Genomic DNA, 25,023 nt, shown 5'->3' with positions numbered 1-25,023 from the left:
TAGATGCAAATGCAAATGCAGAATGAAGAATGCGATGAATGGTATTGTCGAGAAAAGCTTCAACGCTCTATATTTCCTGGGATATCTGTAAGGGCGTAGATGATCACATGATGATGATGAGAACGTGGTTTAGAATTCGCCTTTGCGAAGTTTGCGTTAGAATTGCAAGTGGATGATTGACATACTTCCAGTCCTCTATCTATCAAATAGGTAATGTACGGAGTATGTAATCGATTATGCACTTTTTGAAAGTTTACTTTACATCCATAGATACATACATACATAGAAAGTACAACTCAACTAACTCTGCATACAAAGTAAATCAAAAGATCAAACAGATTATTGGTGTATATGTACTATATTCTGTATATCCCAATGCATGTGCACTTTATATGTATGCACCGAGTGCAGCAACAGGAACAATTGTAATGCAATGGTAGGTCCACCATCCCCAGTTTTACGTCCATTTATCCCTAGGGTTTCGTTCGTGTAACCTACCTGGGTTGATTGACCAATGTGTGAATTTTGCATTCATTCATCTATTTATCCACCTCGATTCTATCTCTTTGGTATAGAGATGTACATGCACATGCAAAAGAGAAAATTATACATGTGCTGATCTTGATTATTTTGGTCGCAAATGTTTCAATTCGCCATGCATGAACCAATTCCCCAAAACGCCCATGCGCTTCCACTCTCAATTTGGAAGTTTAACCACATTTGTATGTGGGAGGGGATGATTCAAATCCAGGAATCAGACCTTTGCCAGGTCCTTTAACTACTAGGACGCGTGTTTGGTGAATTTACCGTCAACCTACCCATCCAAGATTCCCGTCTCCTTCAAACTGGTGAAGAGTTCCGGCTCGAGGAATTTAGCCACACTTACATCTTCACTCAAACCCTTTCTTCTTCTGGTCTTGAGAACAAAATCTCGAGCTGTGGCTTGTGCATTTGCGGGTTCAAGAGGTCTGAGGATTACATCCTTGTCTAATGGATCACCGGGGACGATACTCCACCGATCAAACACTAGAGAAACAGTTGCTTGGCCTTGAGTGTGAATGCGGAGATCGGTTTCGAATCCAAAAGAATCGATGACGGGTATCAAACCACTAACACGATAGAGGGGTGTACCAGCGATGGGACCATCCGACAAGACGTGACCGCGACGACGAGCTAGTACAGTGTAGAGAGAGGTGACGGAATCTGCAGGTCCGGTCATGGAACAGGAGTAGACAGGTTCCATCAATCTTGGAGAAGCCATTAGGAAGGAAGAATAGCATGCGCGTCGGGAAGTGGGAATAATCTGACCACCACCTCGGAAAATTGCTTCGGGAGCCAATATCACGTCTGTTATTTTGAATTTACTATTGCGGATTGCTACAAGGAATGTTAGCACTAACTCGGATAGATGGACCAATGAAAATTTGATTCAGGGGTACGATAGTAGTTGTGGTCTGTGTGACAATAATGGACGGAATTTTCCATATTAATTCAGTGATACCGTGGCGTGAGAGTCGTCCGTAATTACGATGTATGGTACCTGGGAGTGATAGGGTAAGGGTGAAAGGGAGGGCGTCTGGGGAAAAGGGCAAACGAAAAATGAGTGGAAACTTACGTTCTTCACAAAGTGGTCCTTCTCGAGCAGCCCAGCTAAATCCTTGTCGGATGGTATCCCGTACACTAAGCAATAACTTCTTATCCACCTGTTGTAGATCAGTCAGCATAAGAAGGGCCGAATAATTTCAAAGTTTGTGTAACGAAACGGCTATTTAGCCTTTGCAGGCAATAGCAGTAGCAGCTCTAGATTGGCTAGCGACTAACAAGGGGTAAGGGAATAGGTTCTTTCTGGGAATGAAACTTGCCTCGGATGGAATGGTATCATCTTGTAAAATGTTTGGTCCCAAGTCGTCGGGACCGAAGGCCCAAATACTTCTAGAAGCCAATAAATCCCAACCATAGTTCTCCTCAAAGTATTTGCCAATCACCCGAGCAGGACTCTTTATGCTGACCTTTCCACTTTCAATATCCTCAGCAATACCCTGGTCAAGAGGTTCTGCAACCATGGTGATTTTGTTCTTCTTGTTTGGTGTCTGGGCATAACATTTGATAGCTGATGTCTCAACAACTGTCTCGCAAAAGCGTGTGACAGGATCAGACACCTTGATCTCCATCTCTGCATATAATCGTCGAAGGTCATGCAGGACACAGTCCATGTAGAGTTCTCCCGTGCCTAAGATGACGTGTTCGCCAGATTCCTCTACCTTCGTAGTGATAAGAGGGTAACTTTTGTTGACTTTTCTCAAACCATCCAACATCTTAGGAAGCTCGGAAGGGTTGATTGGCTCCACAGCCACCTTGAAGACCGACTCGGTGAAATGAGTAATGGGTTTGAAAATATACGCTTCCTCTTCGTTTGGTAAAACAAGGGGTACAATGGTTGCAGATTTAACAATCGAGTTATCTACACCCCCAAGCAGAACCCAGTTGCCCGCGGGAACTCCATCTGTAGGGATATTGTATCTTGTTTCAGCGATCCATACATCCGATATAGTGGCGACGCTCATATCCTCTTCATCATCAATTGAGTATCCTTCGCCGAGAACTCTCACTTGAGTACCTGCTCGTGCAATACCACTTAGCACTCTTCCGAATGAATAGAATCCCGTAGCATCGCTTGTGTTTAATAGCTTGGTGATTTGTATGACCAATGGACCATCTTGATCGCAATTCTTCATAGCCGCTCCAACCGTTGTATCCAATGGACCGGTATAATGGCGTTCCAGTTTCTTCTCTGCTGCTTCCACCGGAGAAGGTATATGCTGTACAACCATATCGACGAACCCAGTTGATGGGCCGAAAAATTGTTCACATACTAGTTTCAGAAGAACGTTGGCATCTGTCCTGTACTGCGATGGCTTCAGGAAGATCCCAAGCGTTTCCAGAGTGTCCTTCAAATCTTCTGGACTCTCACTAATAGTGTGAGAGTATAGCTTGTAGATTGGTTCCAGGATGAAATTCACGAAAGAGCGTTTCGACCTCTCTTCAACACCCTTTCGAGTGAATGTTCTCCTTGATGGGTTATAGAAAATGTCGCCCCACAGCCTCCTGGCAAATTCGTGTGCATTGATACCACTCTCTTCGTTGTTCAAACCCGGACCTCGCTTGTTACTTGGGGCGTAGCTATCTGCATACATTTTCGCAAATGATTGCAAAGTAAAACACCATCCCATGCTAGTACAGGCAAACAGAACATTGCCCTTCTCAGGACTGAGTCTTCGGCTCTCCCCTTGACCTGGTAATGTAGCCTCAATCACAGTATTAACTTCTTCAATAACATGCTTGAGCTTGAAATAAGCATCCGTTGGTGGCAGCTTGAGCTCTAGAATTAGACGATCCATTTTATTGACAACAAGAGTCAAGGGCAGTCCTTCCAAAACTGCATGCTTGATGATCCGTTCCGTATTGACTTGGACTCCTTCAACAACATCAACGACCAAAACTACTCCATCTACCAGTCGTAATGAAGACGCAACTTCATCCACGAAATTAACATGGCCCGGAGTATCGAGCATATTTAGAAGATGTGACTTTCCCTTAGTACTCTGAAGCACTAGACTCATTGGTGCGGATTTTATGGAGAGTCCGCGTTCGCGCTCAACAACATGGATATCGGTATAACGTAATTGTTCGTCCTTCTTCCTTCCGGTCTTCTTTTCTAATCGCTCCGTGATATCATGAGTTTCGAGAACCAACATGTCCATAAATGCGGTTTTACCATGATGTAGATGCCCAGCAAAAGCAATATTTCTGATTTGTTCGGGGTAATTCATCAGGTCGGACATGAAACTTCGATCGAAATGTACTGGTGGAAGATCCGCCTCCTGTATGTTGAATTTCTTCTGTTCGACAGGAGCTATAATAGGTTGCGTGAGGGGCTGGGCATCTTCTTCCTGCACCATAGTTTCCACATCCTCTCCGTATACTTGCTGCGCCGTGGGATAATACTGCTTGTCTTCATGCAATATCACCGCATTTGAAGGACCTTCATCTAAAGATGATGAAGTTAGCAGATAGCTTTCTAGGCTCCGTAAAATAGCTATGACGAACCATCAAGGTCCATCAATTCCTGCCCCGTAGGTTCCTCTGGTTCCTCCTCTGGATATTCATCGTAAACGTATGCGCTCGCATCATTGCCATGCTGAGACTCCTCCTCTGACTCCTCGGCATCACCAATGAAGTTTCCAAACCTGCAAGAAGATTAGCAACGATCAAGCATTCCAAGGAGCTTAAATTTCGAGGAAACATACTCGTCATAAAGATCATCCATCTTGAGCAAGTAGAAGGTCAAAAAATATATGAAATTGAAGGAATGTGCAAGGAAATAGAGCTCCAATTTCGCTGGCTTCGCGTCGAAAACTCGAGGTTTCGCGACGGTACTTTTTTGGGATCACGTGCTACAGCCTTGTAACACCAGGTAACTCTTATCCAATGGAATCAAGGATAGATCTTTGGTGGAGAATGCAAGGAAGAGATTGATTAGATTAGATTTCATACCGACTTCGGGGATTTCCAAGTTTTGATTACTATTCTTGCCGTCTCTGTGAACTCAAGTTTAATTAATGTTATTGCCGCCTTTGTGAATTCATCTGTGATGCACGCTGTTCAAAGATCACCCTTCACATTGTTCTAAACATATACAAAGCACAACCTCAAAAGCGGCAGGAGATTTCGAGGCTAGATTAGTGGGGCTTACCACTGTTCTTCCAACTCACCGCCCTCACCATAAATATTGGCACATCTTTGTTGAGGTTGATTCCTATTCCCCAAAATAATATTTACGAATCTCAAATCTTCATCCTTCTACTTTCTACTTTGCCCATAAACATGTCTTCAGTTCCTCCAGTTTATATTGTGTAAGTTTCCTGTACATTTTTGATTTTCAGAATTGTTACTACTTAGACCATGTTCTGGATATCTTTCCCCTTCTACACTCGTGACCACGGTATAGTTGAGAAATACTGATCATTCGATGTTTCTAGCTCCGCTGTGAGAACACCCATCGGTTCATTCTTGGGTTCCCTTTCTAGCAAGACTGCAACTGAACTCGGTGGCATTGCCATCAAGGGTAAGTTTATTCGATCTTTGTGAGCGTATAAAACATTGGGGCTAACGAACATCTAGCTGCCGTTGAACGTGTACCAGAAATCAAACCCGGAGATGTTGAAGAAATCTTCTTTGGTAATGTTTTGTCCGCAAAGTAAGTTAATCACATCTTTGTAAAGGAAAGATAACTAATCCGGACAGCTTGGGACAGAACCCTGCTCGTCAATGTGCTATTGCTGGTGGCCTCACTGAAGGTGTAGTCTGCACCACCGTCAACAAAGTTTGTGCTTCCGGCACTAAGGCAATCATCCTTGCCGCTCAGACAATCATCACTGGCAACGCCGATATAGTTGTAGCCGGTGGTGCGGAGTCCATGTCTAATGTTCCTCATTACCTTCCAACTCTCCGAAATGGTGCCAAGTATGGTGACCAAACTTTGGTAGACGGTGTTCTCAAGGACGGTCTCACCGATGCCTACAACAAGAAAGAGCATATGGGAATGGCTGCTGAAGAGTGCCATGTTGATCACGACATTAGCAGAGAGCAACAAGATGAGTATGCCATCAAGTCATACCAAAAAGCACAAAAGGCGACTGAAGCCGGTATCTTCAAGACCGAGATTGTTCCAGTTGAAGTTAGCGGTGGCCGCGGCAAGCCAAATGTTAAGGTTGAGAAAGACGACGAGGTTAAGAACTTGAACATTGAGAAGCTCAAGGCCATGAGACCTGCTTTCATGCCTAACGGAGGAACTGTCACCGCACCAAATGCTGCACCAATTAACGACGGAGCTTCAGCTCTTGTCCTTGTCTCGGAGGCTAAGTTAAAGGAACTCGGTCTTAAACCTTTAGCAAAGATTCTTGGTTGGGGTGATGCTGAAAAGGCACCAAGCAAGTTCACCACTGCACCATCTTTGGCTATTCCTAAGGCTCTGAAGCATGCCAAGATTGATGCTTCAGCCGTTGATTACTATGAGATCAACGAGGCTTTCTCGGTTGTCGCATTGGCAAACATGAAGATTCTCGGATTGGATGAATCCAAGGTCAACATCCATGGAGGTGCCGTTGCTATAGGACACCCTCTTGGTTGCTCCGGAGCTAGAATCGTCACCACATTGATCAATGTGTTGAGAGAACAAAAGGCAAAGATCGGTGTTGCTGGTATCTGCAACGGTGGGGGTGGAGCCTCCGCTCTTGTCATCGAATCTTTACAGTAAAAGGTTTCTAAAAATTGTTTACAATTTGGATTTGGATGGCACATATTTGGAGTATCAAAAAGCATGATCGGCGATGAAGGAACATAGATTCAAGTCTGATAAAAGTCTCACGAGACGATTTAAAATACCCATAAGCTTTTTAATACACCCCTTTAGATCTTCTATTTCAAAGTCCTCAGCGCTATTTTCGTTTTGTCTCATTCATACAATTGCTCAGCCTCGTAAAAAGTGCTCTTATCCTATAGTAGCCTTGCATATGAACTAAACTATAAAAGCTCTAGCCTCGCATGGCCCCTGTCGAAAAAAAGTTCGAGATAAGTGCAATCACCAAAAAAAAGTTCCGGCGCATCAATACCTCAATTTGTTGGTGTTTATATCGCCATCAAAAAGGTTTTCGATCTATGAACAATTGGAAAATATGGTCGGCCAACGCAAAGCAGTGTGAGTTTGGAACAACTTTTACACATTTTATCACTCTTGAGCGCTAATTCGATAATAATAGAGATCAGCGCATCCCCGCGCTCATTCGCAATGGCATACAGGAGAAGAAACGAAGCTTCATTGTGGTTGTTGGAGACAGAACAAAAGATGTTATTGTACATCTACACTATATTATGTCTAGTATGGACATGAAACAGAACAAATCGGTTATGTGGGCATATAAAAATAAGCTTTTAGGTTTTACGAGGTCTGTATCGACATCCGTTAGACTTTGAAGCTGCATACTGACGTACTTGTTGCTTATAGTCATCGGAAGAAGAGAGAAACTAAAATCAAAAAAGACATCAAACGCGGAATCAGAGAAGCTAACACAGAGGATCCATTCGAGTTGTTTGTGTCGCTGCACAACATTCGATATGTCTACTACAAGGAAACCGAAAAAATCCTGGGAAACACATTCGGAATGTGTATATTGCAGGATTTTGAAGCCATTACACCCAATCTCTTAGCCAGAACGATTGAAACAGTTGAGGGTGGTGGACTTGTGGTTTTATTGCTTAAAGGCATGAACAGTTTAAAGCAACTATACACACTGTCTATGGATATTCATTCCCGATACCGAACAGAAGCGCACGATGATGTTACTGCGAGATTCAACGAACGATTCATTTTATCCCTTGGGAAATGCGAATCATGCCTGGTAATTGACGATGAGCTGAATGTTTTACCCATATCCGGAGGCAAGAACGTGAAAGCTTTGCCTCCGCCAGATTTGGACCAGCCGAAAAGTGAATCACAGATAGAATTGGATAACATGAAAGAGGCCTTACAAGACACGCAACCAGTGGGGTCACTCGTTACTTTGGCGAAGACTGTAGACCAGGCTAAAGCCCTTCTGACATTCGTGGATGCTATCGCCGAAAAGACGCTGAGGAACACTGTCACGTTAACTGCCGGCAGAGGACGTGGAAAGTCCGCAGCTCTTGGTGTTGCTGTAGCAGCAGCTGTCGCGCATGGATATAGCAATATTTTCATCACATCCCCAAGTCCGGAGAACTTGAAGACTTTATTCGAGTTCATCTTCAAAGGGTTTGATGCTCTTAACTACATGGATCACGTCGACTACTCAATCATACAATCTACAAATCCCGATTTTAACAAAGCAATTGTTCGAGTGAACATACATCGTCAACATCGTCAAACAATTCAATATATCAGACCGCAAGATGCGCACGTTCTCGGACAAGCCGAATTATTAGTCATTGATGAAGCCGCTGCGATACCACTACCACTTGTCAAGAAGCTTATGGGTCCTTATTTGGTATTCATGGCGTCCACTATCAATGGTTACGAAGGTACTGGAAGGTCTCTATCTTTGAAACTGATCAAACAACTCCGAGAACAATCTAGAGGCACGACAAATGGAACTGAGGATGTTGAGATAGCTGATCGATCAAGTGGTAAAGCGGCTGCTAAAGGTGCTGATAATAGCTTCTCAGGAGGTCGCTCGCTAAGAGAGATCACGCTGTCTGAGCCAATTCGTTATGCAAAAGGTGACGCCGTCGAGAAGTGGCTCAATCAATTACTCTGTCTCGATGCCACTTTACCTCGATCGAGATTGAATACCCTTCAAGGATGCCCAGATCCTTCACAGTGTCAGTTGCTCAACGTCAATCGCGATACCCTCTTCTCTTTCCACGATGTTTCCGAAAAGTTTTTGCAACAAATGATTGCTCTTTACGTCGCTAGTCATTACAAGAATACGCCAGATGATCTTCAGTTGATGAGTGATGCTCCTGCTCATCAACTGTTTGTACTCGTTCCACCTATTGAAGAGAACAGTAGACACTTACCAGAGCCTCTCTGTGTGATCCAAGTGGCTCTCGAAGGAAAGATCAGCAAGCAAAGTGTAATGAACAGCTTGAGTAGAGGTCAGAGAGCGGCTGGTGATCTCATTCCTTGGTTGGTCAGTCAGCAATTTCAAGATGACGATTTCGCTGGTCTCTCCGGAGCACGTGTGGTTCGGATAGCAACAAATCCTGATTATATCAAGATGGGATATGGAAGCAAAGCTCTCGAACTTCTCACTGATTTCTATGAAGGAAAATTCGCTAACCTCTCAGAGGATATGAATGATTACGTGGAAGAGACAATTACTCGTGTCACTGACGAGGAGTTGACTAGTGCATCCCTTCTTGACGACAACATCAAGGTTAGGGATATAAGAAAAATGCCACCCCTCTTCTCGAAGCTATCGGAGAAGCGACCCGATAATCTCGATTATATTGGTGTCAGCTACGGACTTACTCAACCTCTCCACAGATTTTGGAAACGAGCCTCGTTTGTTCCCCTCTATCTTCGACAAACGCCGAACGAATTGACTGGAGAGCACACCTGTGTTATGGTTCGCACTTTGGAAAATAGTGAGAATAGAGACTGGGAGTCTGCTTTCTCTCGAGATTTCCATCGCAGATTCTTGTCTCTCCTTTCATACCAATTCCGCGAATTCCCTTCCGTCCTTGCCTTGAGTATTGACGAATCAGCAAACGCTGGTTCAAAATCAGACCCAGAAGCCGCACCCAAGCCGCTTTCAAAAGCCGAGTTAGACAAACTCATGTCGCCATTTGATCTTAAGCGCTTAGAATCCTATGCAAATAATATGCTTGACTACCACGTCATTCTAGATCTCATACCAACGCTTGCGAACTTATATTTCACTGGTCGTTTGAAGTCTGATATAAAGCTCACGGGTATCCAATCATCGATACTTCTTGCTGTCGGTCTGCAAAGAAAAGACCTAACAGCCATCGAATCGGAATTATCACTTCCGTCCTCCCAGCTATTAGCCATGTTCATTAAGATCATGCGCAAAATGAGTGCACACTTCGGCGACCTGGTTTCCGGGGCTATAGAAGCTGAGATGCCAGGGCGCGAAAGCATCGGTGTTAGCAGAGAAGATGCAAATGGAGCTTTGGATGATGAAGTTGTAGATGACAGATTTGTGCCCCTAGAACAAGGACTCGAAGAAGAATTGGAAGAAGGTGGAGATGAAGCTATGAAAGCTTTAAAAGAAAAGCAAAGGGAGCTTATTGATGCTCTCCCTTTGGACCAGTATGTCTTTAATTCCAGCACTCTGAGAAAATTGAAATGCTAATCCATTGACCAGATATGAAATCGAAGCAGGAGCACCAGGTTGGGCAGAAGCCGAGAAGCAGGTTAAAAATGCTGCTAAATCCGGAAAGAAGGATATAGTAGTCGGTGTAAAGAGTGCCAAAACAAAGAGAAAGGCAGGCGAATCAGCAGCAGAAATTTATGAACAGGAGATGGGTGACAAGACGCATAAAAAAGCAAAGAAGGGTTCTAAAAAGGGTCATTAGTTTTCTCGTTTCCCATTCGTGTAATCTAAAATCCTGTATATACCTTGTACTTAATGAAAGAAATGATATAGAATATCTCTTAAAAAATGACACCTTCAATCAATGTATATGAATTTGAATTTGAATTTGACAGTGACAGTATCAAAACCTCGACAAAGTACTCAATAATTCATGACCTTGGCAAGCCGCATGTGAAAAGGCTGCCTGATACACAACCTCCACCAAACAAAATTTTTCAAATTCTTTTGCACAATTTTCACCTCAAATCAAAAGAATCATGACGGATACCAAAGATATCAAATCAGAAACTCCATGGTGGAAAGCATTTCCAGAAGCAAGAGCAAAATGTCCGGAAATCACAGCAGATGATGTGATGAAGTTGTTGGATGATATGGATATTACATCTGAGCCGAGAAGTTTCTTGTTAGTGGATGTTAGGAGGGATGATTGGGTGGTATGTTATTTCTTGCTTTTTGTTTTTATTTTTGAGTTTGTATCTGTTTTAGTTGCTTGGATGTGTATATGAGGGATAATAGATGGTAGGGTGATATGGTGATATGCCTCTATGGGAATCATTGGGGCTGAGCTGGGTTGTTTCTGATAATTATGTGTAAATTCGTAGGGCGGAACGATCAAAACCTCACTTAATCTTCCCGCGCAAAGTTTTTATCAAACGCGGAAGACGCTCTTTGAACTTTGCAATAGGGCGGGAATGACGAAGCTTATTTTTTATTGTGGTATGTATTTCTGTGGTTCTAGTTTTTGGAAATGGGAGAGAGGGATGTTAATGAGGTGTAGGTTCGTCGTCAGGTAGAGGCCCAAGATGTGCTGGTTGGATGCAGGATTATATTGATGATGTAGCGAAGTTTGGGAAGAAGAGTAATATTCAGGTTCTTGTCTTGAAAGGTGGAATTAAGCGTTGGGTGAAGGAGTTTGAGGGAATGTTTATGGATGGGTTTGAGGGGGGGAAGTGGGAGGAGGTTAAGTAAGAGGGACGGAGTATCACGTCCAGTCGATTCCACGACATTGAATAAATGAGGTGCAGAACTTTCTTTAGAAGGGGTATAAGCTATTGAAACCATGGTTCATCTTGCAAAAAGATTGTCTTTTCTTCTTCCGTGCTCCTCAATATGCAATTTTGTATTCATATAGCCTGTAAACGCCCTGGTCCAGATGTAATCTTCGATTTCTTTTCCTTCATATTCCTTAAAATCTCGACATTAATCCTCAAAATTCCTACCTCCCTTCTCAATCTCCTCTGTTTTCCCTTCCACCACCTATTCTCTCCAATGCCTCGAGCATAACGACTGAGTTTCCACGAATAACCTGATACCCTGTTAGTCTCTGAATCTGAGTGCGGTGGCTATGCGACTACATACAACCATTCCAATCTTCACTTTCTCACCACCCTCTTTCTCCTCAACTGCATCGTCTAGCACAATGTTTAAGAAGACCTATTTCATCTTGTTAGCCAGATTGGATTTGGAATGCGCGCGAGACGGAACTAACATCGTAACCTCTCAAAACACCAATGACCTTTCTGCTACCATTCAACTGCACAAATAGTCTCTTATCGAGATACTACACGGACAACAGAGTTAGCAATCAATTCTCCAACCATTCTCCCTTCCACTAGCTTTCGCGCAATAGCTTCAATCGATCGCCTTGTCGCGTTCCTCAATCTCGCTCTTCTCTACTTTCATTCATCAGGACCTCGGGAATCACACACACCTTTTTAAGCTCTGGCTGAGCTTGAGGCATGTTGACGATAGATTTGGTATATTCGTCGTGTAGATGTCGTGAAATTGGAAGCTTGATTGCCTGCTCTAGATAGAAACAACTCCAAAATTTTGTGGCTTGCTTGAGGTTTCGTGAGGCTGGAGTTTGTGGTCACGTGGTGATAAGAAGATGGTATTTTATTTATCGTAGATGGCGAGGCAGAGCTTCTTTGAGCGCGTCTCTGTTTATTACAATTGGAGTGCATGATTTCTATTTTACGAGGCATTTATACAAAGAGGTGATCGGTAGACTTTTTGAGCTGGAAAGAAAGTTTGACTAGAAGAGAAGATGTCGGCAGTTCGAAAACCGCTCAAGAAATCCAATTTGCGCCGGAGTATCGCATTTGATGACTTGACGCAAGAAGGGGACGATGTGCCCAAAAACGATACTCCTAGCGATGGCAATGCTACAGACAAATCTCCGATAGTCAAAACTACTCCCTTTAAGAAGAAGAAGAGACCGGCATCATCACGTCTCTCGTTTGGAGTAGGCGACATCATATCCGGTTCCAATGCCGAAAATCTCGAGGATGATGAATCGTTTACTTTGGTAAAGAAACCTCTTGCTCGAAAAGTCGCAGAAGGAAATGCGAAGAAAAGCAATGCGAGATTACCTTTGCCGATGAGGGCGAGGGATGAAGATGAAGATGGGGATTCGGGAATGGGAAGGCCGACTTATAGTAAGGATTACTTGAAGGAATTGAAGAGTTCGCAGGCTAGTGCTATGAAAGAATTGGCAGATGTGGAGATTGGGGGAGGAGAGGAACCGTTCTTGGATGCGAGTGAGTTGGAAGGGGCTATGGTTGTGGATTTTGAGGGGAATGGAGATACGATTGGGGAGTTTGGGGGAAGTACGGCGTCCGTTATACCTACGGAGGCGGAGATTAGGGAGAAGAAAGAGAGGAGGGCTAGGATGGCTAGGGAAAAAGATTTCATTTCTTTGAATGATGATGAACCGGATGGAGGACGAAATTTGTCACTTCTTCCTCGACAAAAGAAACCAGAATCAAGATTGGTTAGAGACGATGAAGAAATCATGGAAGGTTTTGAGGAATTCGTAGACGATGGACGGATTTCTCTAGGAAAAAAACAAGAACGTGAGGAACGACGTCGTCGTAAGAAAGAAATGGCAGATTTGATTCAACAAGCCGAAGGTAGCTCAGATGAAGAGAGTGATAATTCAGAAGCAGAAAGAAGAGCCGCATATGAAGCTGCACAAACAAGAGCTGGCATGGACGGATTGCATAAACATGATGATGCAGCAGCTGCCAGAGAAGAAAACCAGATTCCTGCTAGGATTACTCCAATACCTGTATTATCAGAGTGTCTAGAAAGATTACAAAATACGTTAAATACAATGGAACTCGAACTTTCCAAGAGGAAAAAGAAGATTGAAGAAGGTCAAAAGGAAAAATCGGATATTATTAAAAGGGAAGAGGAAGTTCAAGTACTATTAACACAGGCGGGACAGAGATATTCGTCTTTGAAAGCAGATGCTCAGGTGAAGGAACTGGAAATGACTGATGTGAAGGAATTGGTTGATAAGAGTAATGAGATGGTGAGAGAGAGGATTGGAGGTGGAGATAGGGGTTTGGAGAGTTTTGGGAATACGCCTGTAGGGAGGGGAGAGGTGGTTGATGGGTCGTGAGTGGGATTAATTAGAGGATAGTGGTGAATTTGGAGTTGGGAATTGATACCATTAATAGATTATATTCTATTATACTCGAGTGTATTTATATTTAATCCGCTTCTTTACCTGTGCGAATATGGAGAAATTAGTGGTAAAATTATCAGATTCATACCCCATGATTAAATCGATAAATTCTTCAAAATACTCCCTCTGCATACAAGATATCCCCATCCAATCTCCCATCCCTTCCAGATAGATCCCCTCACTACCTACTTATCCCTACCCATCCCCATTTTATCCCATACTCTCATTCATATCCCCACCAACAAACACTCTTATAACTCATCAATCAATACCTAAAAACCCGAAAGTCCAAACTCAATATTCTCAATCTTACAACTCCAAACTTCTTATCAAGAACTAAAACCAACACAAACTCAAACATCAATGTTACGAGGGTAGCCGTCTAGATCACGTGGAAGTGCTCTAGGCTCTCGAGATAGGTTTATAACTAGGCGTCAAGTAGGGACTTAAAGTAATGACAATAATGATATGCAATTCGTAACTAATAGTAGAGTATACTAAATGATTGATCTTGAGCACGAAGCTTTATACAAAGGAAATCCATCTTGATTATATAGACCTTCATGCTTCTATGATCACCAATGATCACCTATACCGTGATCCTTAGTGATCCTTAATGATCACTACTGATCACTTGTAATCACGTGCCTTGGTCGTGTAATGGTAGTTGTGTAGCCCGTCGTAACAATCAACTCCATTAATAACATCTCGCTCAAATCGACATCATACTTAAATAAGTATTTTAAGTATTTTAAGTATTTTAAGTATTTTAAGTATTTTAAATATCATAAATTTATAATCATTAATTCTGTCACACTCAAGAATACTGGGTAAAGTATCTTGTATTAGAAAATACTAAGCTAAGGAGAAAAGAAGAAGGAAAACAAGAGTAGAGAGTTTTCCTATGATTAAATACAAACGGGGCATGCCACGTGACCCGGAGGTGTGAGGCGTTGTGACGGAAATCCCTGCTTTCCTCCCACCTTTATTATATAAGAAACCTCAGGTACATTAACCATGTCCACACATGATACGATTACTCGAGATTAGTATGCGATTTAGGTGACCTGAGGATCAGATCCGGACAAGTACTAGGTATCAATGGTTATCGGTAAAGTAAGATCATTGGAGGAATAAATATGACTTCTTTTTGCCTAGCTATTGCGGCTAGGCTATTCATTTGTGTATATATAGAGTAGCTATCCCCATCTACAGGTGCTCTTCACCTGTAGATTCTAAGTTAAATACAATTGCTGGTCTATAAACACCCTTTTGGTCACAAGTAGAAATAGAAGTAAAATATAAAATGATTCTATATAAGGTAGAAACTAAATAGCAGCAAGTGAGCAAGTAAGTACGCTCCTAAATGCATACAAAAAACGCCCCAAACTCATTTAACTACCGCTACCACTACCACCCAAGCCTAGCCTACCCTAGCGTACCCTACCATAGACTACCCAAACCAAGTAAACCATAGAAATACACCCCCAACAACCCACAGCACCCTCCAAACACTTGCACCCACTTCCCTCAGCATACGTCCGGGCACCGTCCCCCTGAATCTTCCCCACCAAACCACTATTTTCCAAGGTCTATAATTTTTCCTCCTTTCCAATTCCTGTTTCCTTTTCCTCTCCAACTCCATTTCCCTCTCAAATTCCCTCTCACTCTCCCACCTTAATCTTCCTTCTAATCCACCATAATATCCCGCTTTTTCTATTAATGGTTGTTGTTGTTGATATGGGATACCGTGAGAATTTGCCGGGAGACCGTAACCATTTGCCGGACTCGAGGTGCGTGTTCTAGATGTACGAGTTGCGGAACTGTTTACCGTGGATGTAGAAGAAGTTGAAGAATTACTAAAACGATCTTTTTCTTCTTCGCTGCGTTTGAGATCTTTAATGCTGGTTGGGAGGAGCGAGAATTCGGATTCGAAGGTAGGACTCTTTGAGGGGGGTGAAGAAGCGAATGGGATGAGGTTTGTAAAAGGGACGAGAATTGCTCGAATGATGAGGAGGATGAGGGATATTCCGACTAGGATTCCATAGTTTATGAGAATACCTATTTGGTCGGGTAAAAGACAAAGATGGGATTCCATGGTATTTGAAGTATGCGTATTCTCGGCACCATGACCTGTAGGTATTGAATGTAATGGTTTTCCATCTGCCCCCACTAGATTCCACATACTCAGCATGAGGAAACCGGGTTTACGAATTCCCATTGCCCAGTTCATACTCTTGACTGTTATTTCGCGTGCATGGTTTTTATCTTCTGGATGTACTAGCTCGCAGTAATCGTGATCGTCACCTGAGAAGACAGAAACGACATTACCGATTTTTGAGATGAGTTTTCTAGAGTCATCATCACTAAGGACGTTTTGATATTGGTAGCCTCGGGATACACTAATGGCGTTTCTATGATCAGGGATAACCGGGGTAGTTTGACCTTTTGGTGGAGGGGTTGGCGGCCAATGTTCTCGAAGAGGGCCACATGGAGTCCCAGGATTTCGATATAAGGGCACATGAGTAAGAAGGATAGTAGGAAATTCAGCACCATTTGGTCCAGGGTCAAGAGTTGGTAAATGTTCGTAATCGGCCAATTCCGCATCTTGAACGGAATGAGAATATTGCAAAACCCTTTCCTTTCCAGCCTGAAAATCCAATTCTCTAGCCACGGCCTTTCGTTTGGTAATTTGAACATTGTTCAAAAAGTCCTCGACTGGTTTGGTGATGGGTGCAGTTTCACTGACTGGACGATCTGATGCTCCAGCACTCAATGATACCGCATCCACAGAAACAAATGTATGATTCGCAATAACATCCACTCTGTTTACATCTCCAAAGTAGACCTCAAATCGGTCACGAATAGGAACCTTGATTTGTGCACCGAACCCCAAATCATGATTTCCCGGTAAACTAGCAATTAGCTTTCGTCCCCTTTGCCCAACTCCAGCTTCTGGTCCTCCCAAATTCCAGTTGTCCGAGAATATCCTAGAGAAGCGACCATATTCCTGCAGCCAATAGTCCTCTCCATATCTTCTTCCCCAACTCTCAACATGCTTCTGCTCTTTTGCTGGGCGACGTCCTTTTGCCCATGCTGGGTCTTCTGAATTTCCATGCGCCGTCTTCCATTCTCTTCCACCATCAAATAAATCTCCCAAGAAAAATACAGTATCTGGATGTAATTGCTTCGAAAGTTGTATATAAGATCTCTTCATATAATTATCCGTATGCCATATTGTAAATGTTGACAAAGGCCATGGACGATCTGGATACGAATGCGGATCCGTAAGTTGAGGATCTGCCAAAAATATTAAATGATGCGGTGTAGTATTTGGAGGCTATTCATATCAAATATATCATCAGCCTCGTCGTCAATGATTTCAAAAACCCCATTAAGAAAACTCACCCATCTCTCCCATTCCTCCCAAGCGCAAGCTCGCACAGCTTCCTCAAACACCCAGCGCTCTCCATATAATAGAACCACCACCCACACACAGACCAGTAAATGTGGTAAACTAAAAAAACGTCTCCAACTCCAATCCCTCATCCACCCCCTCAATGACCTTGATACCCTCGATAGCATTCCCCCAACCACACCCAAATTCCGTTGATCTGCCATTCTCTGCAAACTAACCGCCAAATCCGTCGGCAGCGCCAACAACAACCTCCTAAAAACCGAAGGAGGCTCTCTAAAATGATCGCGCGTCGAATGGGTATATTGAGAACGTGAAGTAAAAGGTGCCATTCTGAAATTCCAATTTGGTTGCTCCCCTACCTACAATTGAATGCCATACCCGACTGACCTCCTTGGCCGTAGCTCCGTACCAAGGAATGATGACAAGAATGTTGTTATATTAAGGTACGTACGTACTCGTGCTTGCGTGGACGGTAGATTCTGGGGTGGAATTCGTATTTTGTGCATAGAATTGGCGCAGATGGGATTTGTGTTGAGCATCTATTATTATTACGACGCTGGGAGATTCAGCTTGGAGCTTAGGGGAATTAAAATTGGGGATTGGGTGAGGTTAAATTTAAAGTTTTAGTGTTGAAGCCTCAGCTTGTGAGATATATATAGAAGCAATATACCTTATAGGGCCTAGATTGACCCTGTAGAAGTGGCGCGATAACAGTGGATAAGGGTTGATTTTCAGGGGCTTGGCTGGGGTAGTTTTGGTGCTACTAGGTAGTTTAAATTTAATCTAGAATGTTTTAATGAAGCCAAATTAAGAATTAGAAGCATCATCTCATTAAGTATAATAGATATATAAGAATATTAAAAGATTGGGTGGAAGAGGCCTCTATATTGACTATATTACTACGTCTGTAGGCATATTAAGATCTCCTCTTGGTATCCTCGGAGGGGACCAATATGCCTGCTTATGGTTCATCTAATCTAGCCTGTTTAGGTAACCGTATTACTAATCACGACACGTGATTAGTACCGGTAACTTCTATTCCTTTTAACAAAGAATATAACGTGGTTTATCAGCGAGCGGGCCATATCACCGAGCGGGCCACTTTTACCTCAATTTATATCTTTCAACTTCAATACGCGATTTATCAACAATATATTATGGAATCGAATAATCAAGAAGGTCGAATACTTTTAGCTATCGAAGCTATCAATAAAGACCAAAAATTAAGCATTCGGAAGGCTGCTAAGCTATATAATATCCCGCGTACAAAGATTCAGCGCAGAATGGACGGTACTACCCCTCGTATCGAATCTCGAGCAAATAGTCATAATTTGACCAAATTAGAAGAGGAAGTGCTTATCCAGTATATAATCGATATGGATGAGAGAGGGTTTGCACCTAAATTAAATGGTGTAGAAGATATGGCGAATTATATCCTCGAATCGCGGGGTGCGAAGAAGGTTGGAAAGCTCTGGGCTCATCGCTTTGTTAAACGATGTCCAGAATTAAAGACGCGTTTTAATCGCATTTATGATTTTCAAAGAGCTCTCTGCGAAGATCCCAAGCTTATTGAAGAGTGATTTAGATTGGTATCGAATATGCGGGCGAAATATGGTATTGTCGATTCTGATTTCTACAATTTCGACGAAACCGGCTTCATGATGGGTATAATATGCTCTGGAATGGTTGTAACTAGTGCTGAACGAAATGGTAGAAGCAAGGCAATACAACCAGGCAATCGAGAGTGGGCTACAGCAATTATATGTGGCAATGGAGAGGGTGAAATTATACCTCTATTTCTGGTAGTTCAAGGACAAGTTCATCTTTCCAATTGGTATACCGAAACCGATTTTCCTGCGGATTGGGCTATTAAACCTACTTCCAATGGATGGACGAATAATGAAACAGGGTTAGAATGGTTAAAGCATTTCGATAAACATACTATTCGTCAAAGAAAGGGCAAATATCGAATGCTAGTATTGGATGGGCACGAAAGCCATGAATCAATACCTTTTCAATCATATTGCAAATCAAATGATATTATATGCCTCAAATTACCACCACATTCAAGTCATTTAACTCAACCACTCGATGTTGGGTGTTTTGGCATACTCAAACGTTCATATAGTTGTCAAATTGAAGGATTTATCAAAGCTCATATCAATCATATTACCAAGGTTGAATTCTTTATAGCCTTCAAAGCTGCATATTTACAATCATTTACTATTCAGAATATGAAAGCTGGTTTTCGAGGAGCAGGACTAATACCATTCGATCCTCAATCTATACTTTCAAAACTAGATATTAGGATTCGTACTTCTACCCCTCCATCTACCTCCTTGGAACTTACCAACTCCTGGATCTCTCAAACCCCTCATAATCCAACTGAGGCTCTCTTACAATCAACTCTAGTAAAAGCTCGAATAACTCGTCATCAATCAAGCTCTCCTACACCTATATTTGAGACTGTACAAGCTTTAGTTAAAGGTACAGAGAGATTAGCACATGAAGTTACACTTTTGAGTGCTGAGAATCGTATGCTTCGAAGAGCAAATGAGGTATTAAGTAAACGTCGACGCGCTAAAAAAATTCAACTACGTAATGGAGGAGTACTTACTGGACAAGAAGCTGAAGATATATTATCACAACAAGAGGTTGATAATCAGATTCAACGCGACGAGCGTCAAAATGGGGGAAATTTTAATAGGGAATCATCTACTAGTCGATGCTGTAGTAAGTGTGGAAAGACTGGTCATAATTCAAGAACTTGTCAGAATAGTATAATAGATCCTAGATTATTAGATTCTTGATAGTTTCAATCAATTGATTTAATTGTTGTTAAATAATATGGGTTTGAAATGATAAATTGAGGTAAAAGTGGCCCGCTCGGTGATATGGCCCGCTCGCTGATAAACCACGTTACTTATAAATCAGAAAAAATATAAAGCTGTATACGGGTAATGCTACAGCTCTAGACAAAAATATCCGAGAATATAATAAATGATAAAATCAAATTAGATGCTATCTCCGTTCCTTTCAAGCTGTTGAAATATATAATTAAAGATGGAGGAGATAAAGAAATTGTATTTGGGTATAGAAATAGCATTAACCAACAGAATCAAGTTGGATATTGAAGGTGTAACTAGACAGTGGAGTCAGTTTGGCTTCTACCATTTGAGCGATGTGACATATAATATGGTCAATTTTCTACATGCAACCGGTTTTGGAAATTATCAATTTAAATGTAACAGATTTAAGGCAAAATAAACAGGTATCAGAATCATTATCATTATCATTGGTATCATAGAATCTCTTCTTCCAGCTCTTTCAAATTCTCTTTCAAGAAAATATGGCTATTCCAACCCATTCTCCTCACTTGAATCTGCATACTTTCAAGTATTCTCTGCTTAACTCCTTTATCGCTCCCATTACTTCCATCTACCACATCCATGTTCATAAAAGCTCCATGTGTACTCGAGAAACTGTGCGGCTTCAAGACCTCCCACATCCCAACTACCTCATCCGCACTCAAGGGTATCATATTGGGTATGCTCCACATGAAAGCATAACTATTCATTCCATCCGGTCTTGTGTTCTTCCCTCCTCCAGGACCTTTACTCCAATCTCCCAAAGCACTTGGTGTCGTTACCAAGGTATCCGCTACCAGTAATCTTTCATGAGCGAGACACACTAAACTCCCAGGGAAGTGGCCACCAAGCTTCAACATCTTAACACCAGTCTTCTCACCCCGTATCTCAAGATCTTCCTCTTTCCCCTCGATAAATGTCCTTGCCTTTCCCATCCGGTCAAGTCGATTCAGCCAACTCTTATCCTCCCAACTCAAATACACTGGACAATCAAATATCTCTGCCCAATCCAAATGTGTAGTATAATAATGTGGATGAGATATCACAATCGCCGCCAATCCACCCAATCCATGAATCCAATCCACCGTATCATCATCCAAATATGTTATACAATCCCACAAAACATTTCCAAGCGGTGTCTTGATCAGTATCGCTCGTTGTCCAATTGCAAATTTAGGTTCGGTCCATATATTCCAAAATCTTTCATCGTCTCCGAATTGTTTCCATTTGTTTTTATATTCTCCACCAGCTTTTAACTGCGCAAGAGTTGTGAAGGATTGACCAGTCGGCGGAACGAATTGCCTAGGATCATCACATATTCGACATCTGGTAAGAATGGATCGATCTTCAGCATCAAATTGTGTACCACACGCCGTACAAATGAGCAGATGTTCTGAGCCCGGCATTAGTATTGTGGGTGGTGTGTCGTATTCGTGAAGGGGATCCTCAAAGTCGTGAATGGCACCGTCATGAACTAGTGTTGCTGGCGTCGAAGTGGAAGAATATGGGGTAGAGGTGGTAGACATATTGAATGAATATGTAATCTTACCTAGGTACTTACATATGTGGCAGGTCGGACGAAGTCTAAAAGAGGGGTAGATGAAAATCAGGTGACCAGGGAATGATGGGCTGTTTGTTTGGTGGCATATTTCTCGCCTTGGTCTTGGCCTTGGCCTTGATAACTATACCCCGCATTACGCTTGTTATTGACAAATTTGACAGGTGGGAGACTCGTAGGTAAGTCTTAGCTATCTAGGTAGCTAGAGCAAGTAGATAGCTCTGGATAGGTATTCTAGCTCTCCAAACCAATTTAGGAATGTGCAGCCGCTTATCCATGGAAAGGGTTCCCCAGTCCAGTACAATACAATATACGGAAGTCCTGCATCCCGGATATCAATGGCTTTAAGTTTCCCCTCCATACACCAGCCTTTCTACATTTCTACCTTTCTTCCTTCTATATTCCTGTCCTTCATCTTGCATACATATATCTTCATATAATTGCTGTTTATGCTTCTGCTGCTTTATAGTCAAAATGGTCTATTTACTTGATTATTTCCAGCATCGGAGGGATTGGTAAGTATTCGTCCCACTGTCATTTGTCATTTCTTATCGTTATCAAAACAACCTCGAGGAAACTCCACTCCGTCGGGAGATCCTCCATCAATGTCTAACACTACATTACAGTCAATTCAAACAAGCAGAACGAGCCCAGCGCATACAAAACCTTACAAGTTATCATGGAGCATTTACGAATTCAGAAAGACAAGTGCTATCAAAACCAATTGAAGAACTTGTTCAAGATGTTCACAACCAAGCTATTCAACCAATCGATATCCTACGCGCCTACGGAAAAGCCGCCCTCAAAGCTCATGAGAAAACAAATTGTGTGACGGAAGTTATGATTGATGCTGCTGAAGGTTGGACAACCGATGGAAGTATCGATATGAAAGGTCCTCTAGCAGGTATTCCCATAAGTCTAAAAGATTCAATTGTAGTCGGTGGTTTCGATACAAGTGTGGGATATAGTGGCAACGTTGGCAACAAAATAGAAAAGGATGGGACCTTGGTGAGGATACTAAAGGATGCTGGAGCAATTCCATATGTCAAGACGAATCTTCCAATTACATTACTAAGTTTTGAATCTACAAACGATCTTTGGGGACGATCCACAAACCCTCATAACAGCAAATATTCACCTGGTGGATCTACTGGAGGTGAAGCTGCTTTGTTAGCTGCTGGTGGTGGACGAATTGGAATTGGTTCAGATGTTGCTGGATCGGTTAGAGTTCCAGCTCATTTCTCGGGAATTTATAGCTTGAGATGCTCAACTGGAAGATGGCCTAAGAATGGGGTGTGCACTAGTATGCCAGGTCAAGAGGGTATTCCTAGTGTGTTTAGTCCTATGACAAGAACTTTGGGAGATCTCTCATACTTCACAAAATCTATGATTGGTATGCAACCATGGAGGTATGATTACAGTGTCCATCCCATTCCATGGAGAGAGGAGGTATGGAGGGATTTCAGCGAAAAAAAGAAGTTTAGAGTCGGTGTGTTAAGAACCGATGGAGTCGTTGATCCAAGTCCCGCTTGTATGAGAGCTATGGATGAGGTAGTAGCTACACTTGAAAAGGATGGCCATGAAGTTTATGATGTTAATCCACCAGCTCCATATGAAGCACTTTACATTGGTTCACAACTTCTCAACTCGGACGGTTGCAGGACCTTTAAATCATTCTTCAGAACTGGCGAGTGGGAAGATCCAGGAGCAAAGGCAATGAGCTGGCTTATGTCTTTACCAAGACCATTCAAATGGGTGTATTGGGCTTGGGTTAAGTATGTCAGAAGGGACGATATCTGGGCTGGGTTAATCAAAGAATGGCATCAAAAATCTGCTTATGAGCAGTGGAAATTTGTTGCCAAGAGGGAAGCTTACAAAGCTAAGTTTCATGCTTGGTGGGAGGAAGAAGTGAAACTTGACTTCATGATCACTCCACCAAATGCAACACCAGCAGTACCTCACGACGGAATGAAAGACGCAGTTAGCAGTTGTGGTTACACTTTCTTGTTCAATCTTGTAAGTGCATTGCATATATTTTCTGTCAATCAGCTAACATTCAAATAGCTCGACTACACAACAGGTATCATGCCTATAACCCACGTCGACAAAGAGCTCGATCAACTTCCTTCACATTTCTCCCTCAAATCTCTAAATGGGGTCGCATATGGTGCCTATAAGCATTATGATGCAAATGCTATGCATGGACTTCCAGTCGGAATTCAAGTAGTAGGTCAACGATTACAGGAGGAGAAGGTACTTGCTATTATGCATAGAATCGAAAATTTATTGGGTGAAAATAAATATGAACTTTTGGAGATCGATTAAGAAGGAGGATACATTACGAATGGCGGCCAGCTTTTTTTGGGAGCGAAATCGGAGTTAGGTGACATACATTACATTACGCATGGATTTGATTGAGTACATAGATTCAGCTTGATAAAATGAATTACTAAATACCTTCCAAAAGTATCAATACTATCTGGTATAGAATCCGATGAACATGTATGGCAGGAACCTAACACAGTATCAAGACAGGAGTATGCTCTATGAAGCGCAATCGGAGAGCAGCGAACAGTATCATACGTAATCATACATCCATTCAAGAGATAAACTGAGGTTATTCGCTTCCATCCCCTATCTCTCACAACGCCGAAATCGGAGTACTAATTAAGTCAACTTACATCCGTGACTGATCATGGGATATTTTATTTATTCAAGTAACCTCGACTCTTAGAATGTGGTGAATATATATATATATATATGTATGCATACATGTATACATGATCTATGAATTTTTATTTGTGTTTGTATTATATTTTTATTTAAGAAATATATATATAGGCCAGATAGATAGATAGATATTGGACGATTTTTTTATTTCTTTTATCTTCTTATTTTTTTATATTTTTGTTTATACGAGTAGGTAACCTTACCTCTATTCGTGTGTTCTCTGACTACGGTTTGATGTGATGAGGTTAAGATAGGTATGTGATGTGATGTGATGTGATGCGTCTAAAATTTGACTGTGTATGAATTCGGAGGCACTTGGAGTTGAGTTTTTGTATATTGGGTTTGGGGGCTTGAACGTGGATTTGACTGATATTAGGCATACAGGTATTGATTTGGATTCGGATTTTGATTTCGATTTCGATTTTGAAGTTGGAAGAAATGGGAGCAGAAGTAAAACGTGAAGATCATTGGTCTGCGACGGTATTTACATCTTGTTTCTTTTCCGTTTGTCTATTCTCTCTTTATATATCTCTAATCAGATATAAAACCCAAACAATAAGAAATCTCCCTCTCCCTACCCACCGCACCCCCCAAAAAGCAACAAAAGAAAAGAACAATAACCTAATCAAACCAAACCCAAAAAGGCCTACCAAAACTCCGCGTCTTTCGTCCCCAAACTCGCCACCAAAGTTCTATATTGGTTGGATGTACAAAGCGATGATGTTATTCTAGATATCGGATGCGGAGATGGAATTATCCCCGTACAACTTGCTGCTACGCTGGCATGAGCTCGGGATGGATTCATGGAGTTGATAGTTCTGAGG

At 42.1% G+C, this 25,023-nt stretch overlaps 10 protein-coding genes across 10 annotated transcripts; 6 read left to right on the top strand and 4 right to left on the bottom strand.

The window, feature by feature from the left end:
- Window positions 1–814: 814 nt before the first annotated feature.
- SS1G_12153 (hypothetical protein) lies at window positions 815–4,327 on the bottom strand (the record flags this gene model as incomplete). Its single annotated transcript, XM_001587073.1, has 5 exons — window positions 815–1,377; window positions 1,616–1,703; window positions 2,010–4,048; window positions 4,108–4,247; window positions 4,308–4,327. The coding sequence occupies 5 exons, from the start codon at window positions 4,325–4,327 to the stop codon at window positions 815–817; spliced, it is 2,850 nt and encodes a 949-aa protein (XP_001587123.1).
- Window positions 4,328–4,884: 557 nt separating this feature from the next.
- On the top strand, window positions 4,885–6,316 carry SS1G_12152 (hypothetical protein; the record flags this gene model as incomplete). Its single annotated transcript, XM_001587072.1, has 4 exons — window positions 4,885–4,913; window positions 5,040–5,125; window positions 5,182–5,257; window positions 5,305–6,316. The coding sequence occupies 4 exons, from the start codon at window positions 4,885–4,887 to the stop codon at window positions 6,314–6,316; spliced, it is 1,203 nt and encodes a 400-aa protein (XP_001587122.1).
- A 418-nt stretch (window positions 6,317–6,734) lies between these two features.
- On the top strand, window positions 6,735–10,134 carry SS1G_12151 (hypothetical protein; the record flags this gene model as incomplete). The annotated part of the gene is made up of 4 exons (XM_001587071.1): window positions 6,735–6,757; window positions 6,819–7,004; window positions 7,064–9,868; window positions 9,924–10,134. 4 exons carry the CDS (start codon window positions 6,735–6,737, stop codon window positions 10,132–10,134), a joined length of 3,225 nt encoding a protein of 1,074 aa, XP_001587121.1.
- A 277-nt stretch (window positions 10,135–10,411) lies between these two features.
- SS1G_12150 (predicted protein) lies at window positions 10,412–11,123 on the top strand (the record flags this gene model as incomplete). The annotated part of the gene is made up of 3 exons (XM_001587070.1): window positions 10,412–10,588; window positions 10,757–10,871; window positions 10,945–11,123. 3 exons carry the CDS (start codon window positions 10,412–10,414, stop codon window positions 11,121–11,123), a joined length of 471 nt encoding a protein of 156 aa, XP_001587120.1.
- Window positions 11,124–11,382: 259 nt separating this feature from the next.
- On the bottom strand, window positions 11,383–11,895 carry SS1G_12149 (hypothetical protein; the record flags this gene model as incomplete). The annotated part of the gene is made up of 4 exons (XM_001587069.1): window positions 11,383–11,460; window positions 11,514–11,588; window positions 11,644–11,715; window positions 11,866–11,895. 4 exons carry the CDS (start codon window positions 11,893–11,895, stop codon window positions 11,383–11,385), a joined length of 255 nt encoding a protein of 84 aa, XP_001587119.1.
- A 306-nt stretch (window positions 11,896–12,201) lies between these two features.
- SS1G_12148 (hypothetical protein) lies at window positions 12,202–13,560 on the top strand (the record flags this gene model as incomplete). Its single annotated transcript, XM_001587068.1, has 1 exon — window positions 12,202–13,560. The coding sequence occupies one exon, from the start codon at window positions 12,202–12,204 to the stop codon at window positions 13,558–13,560; it is 1,359 nt and encodes a 452-aa protein (XP_001587118.1).
- Window positions 13,561–15,079: 1,519 nt separating this feature from the next.
- Window positions 15,080–17,373, bottom strand: SS1G_12147 (hypothetical protein; the record flags this gene model as incomplete). Its single annotated transcript, XM_001587067.1, has 2 exons — window positions 15,080–16,966; window positions 17,263–17,373. The coding sequence occupies 2 exons, from the start codon at window positions 17,371–17,373 to the stop codon at window positions 15,080–15,082; spliced, it is 1,998 nt and encodes a 665-aa protein (XP_001587117.1).
- A 2,972-nt stretch (window positions 17,374–20,345) lies between these two features.
- Window positions 20,346–21,437, bottom strand: SS1G_12145 (hypothetical protein; the record flags this gene model as incomplete). Its single annotated transcript, XM_001587066.1, has 1 exon — window positions 20,346–21,437. The coding sequence occupies one exon, from the start codon at window positions 21,435–21,437 to the stop codon at window positions 20,346–20,348; it is 1,092 nt and encodes a 363-aa protein (XP_001587116.1).
- A 506-nt stretch (window positions 21,438–21,943) lies between these two features.
- Window positions 21,944–23,794, top strand: SS1G_12144 (hypothetical protein; the record flags this gene model as incomplete). The annotated part of the gene is made up of 3 exons (XM_001587065.1): window positions 21,944–21,984; window positions 22,096–23,485; window positions 23,534–23,794. The coding sequence occupies 3 exons, from the start codon at window positions 21,944–21,946 to the stop codon at window positions 23,792–23,794; spliced, it is 1,692 nt and encodes a 563-aa protein (XP_001587115.1).
- Window positions 23,795–24,637: 843 nt separating this feature from the next.
- Window positions 24,638–24,987, top strand: SS1G_12143 (predicted protein; the record flags this gene model as incomplete). Its single annotated transcript, XM_001587064.1, has 2 exons — window positions 24,638–24,679; window positions 24,844–24,987. The coding sequence occupies 2 exons, from the start codon at window positions 24,638–24,640 to the stop codon at window positions 24,985–24,987; spliced, it is 186 nt and encodes a 61-aa protein (XP_001587114.1).
- Window positions 24,988–25,023: the final 36 nt, after the last annotated feature.

The sequence above is a fragment of the Sclerotinia sclerotiorum genome, genomic scaffold, assembly GCF_000146945.2.
Source record: "Sclerotinia sclerotiorum 1980 UF-70 scaffold_19 genomic scaffold, whole genome shotgun sequence".
Lineage (NCBI taxonomy): Eukaryota > Fungi > Ascomycota > Leotiomycetes > Helotiales > Sclerotiniaceae > Sclerotinia > Sclerotinia sclerotiorum.
Note: the sequence above shows the minus strand (reverse complement) of the source record. Positions and strands in the feature narration are given on the sequence as shown.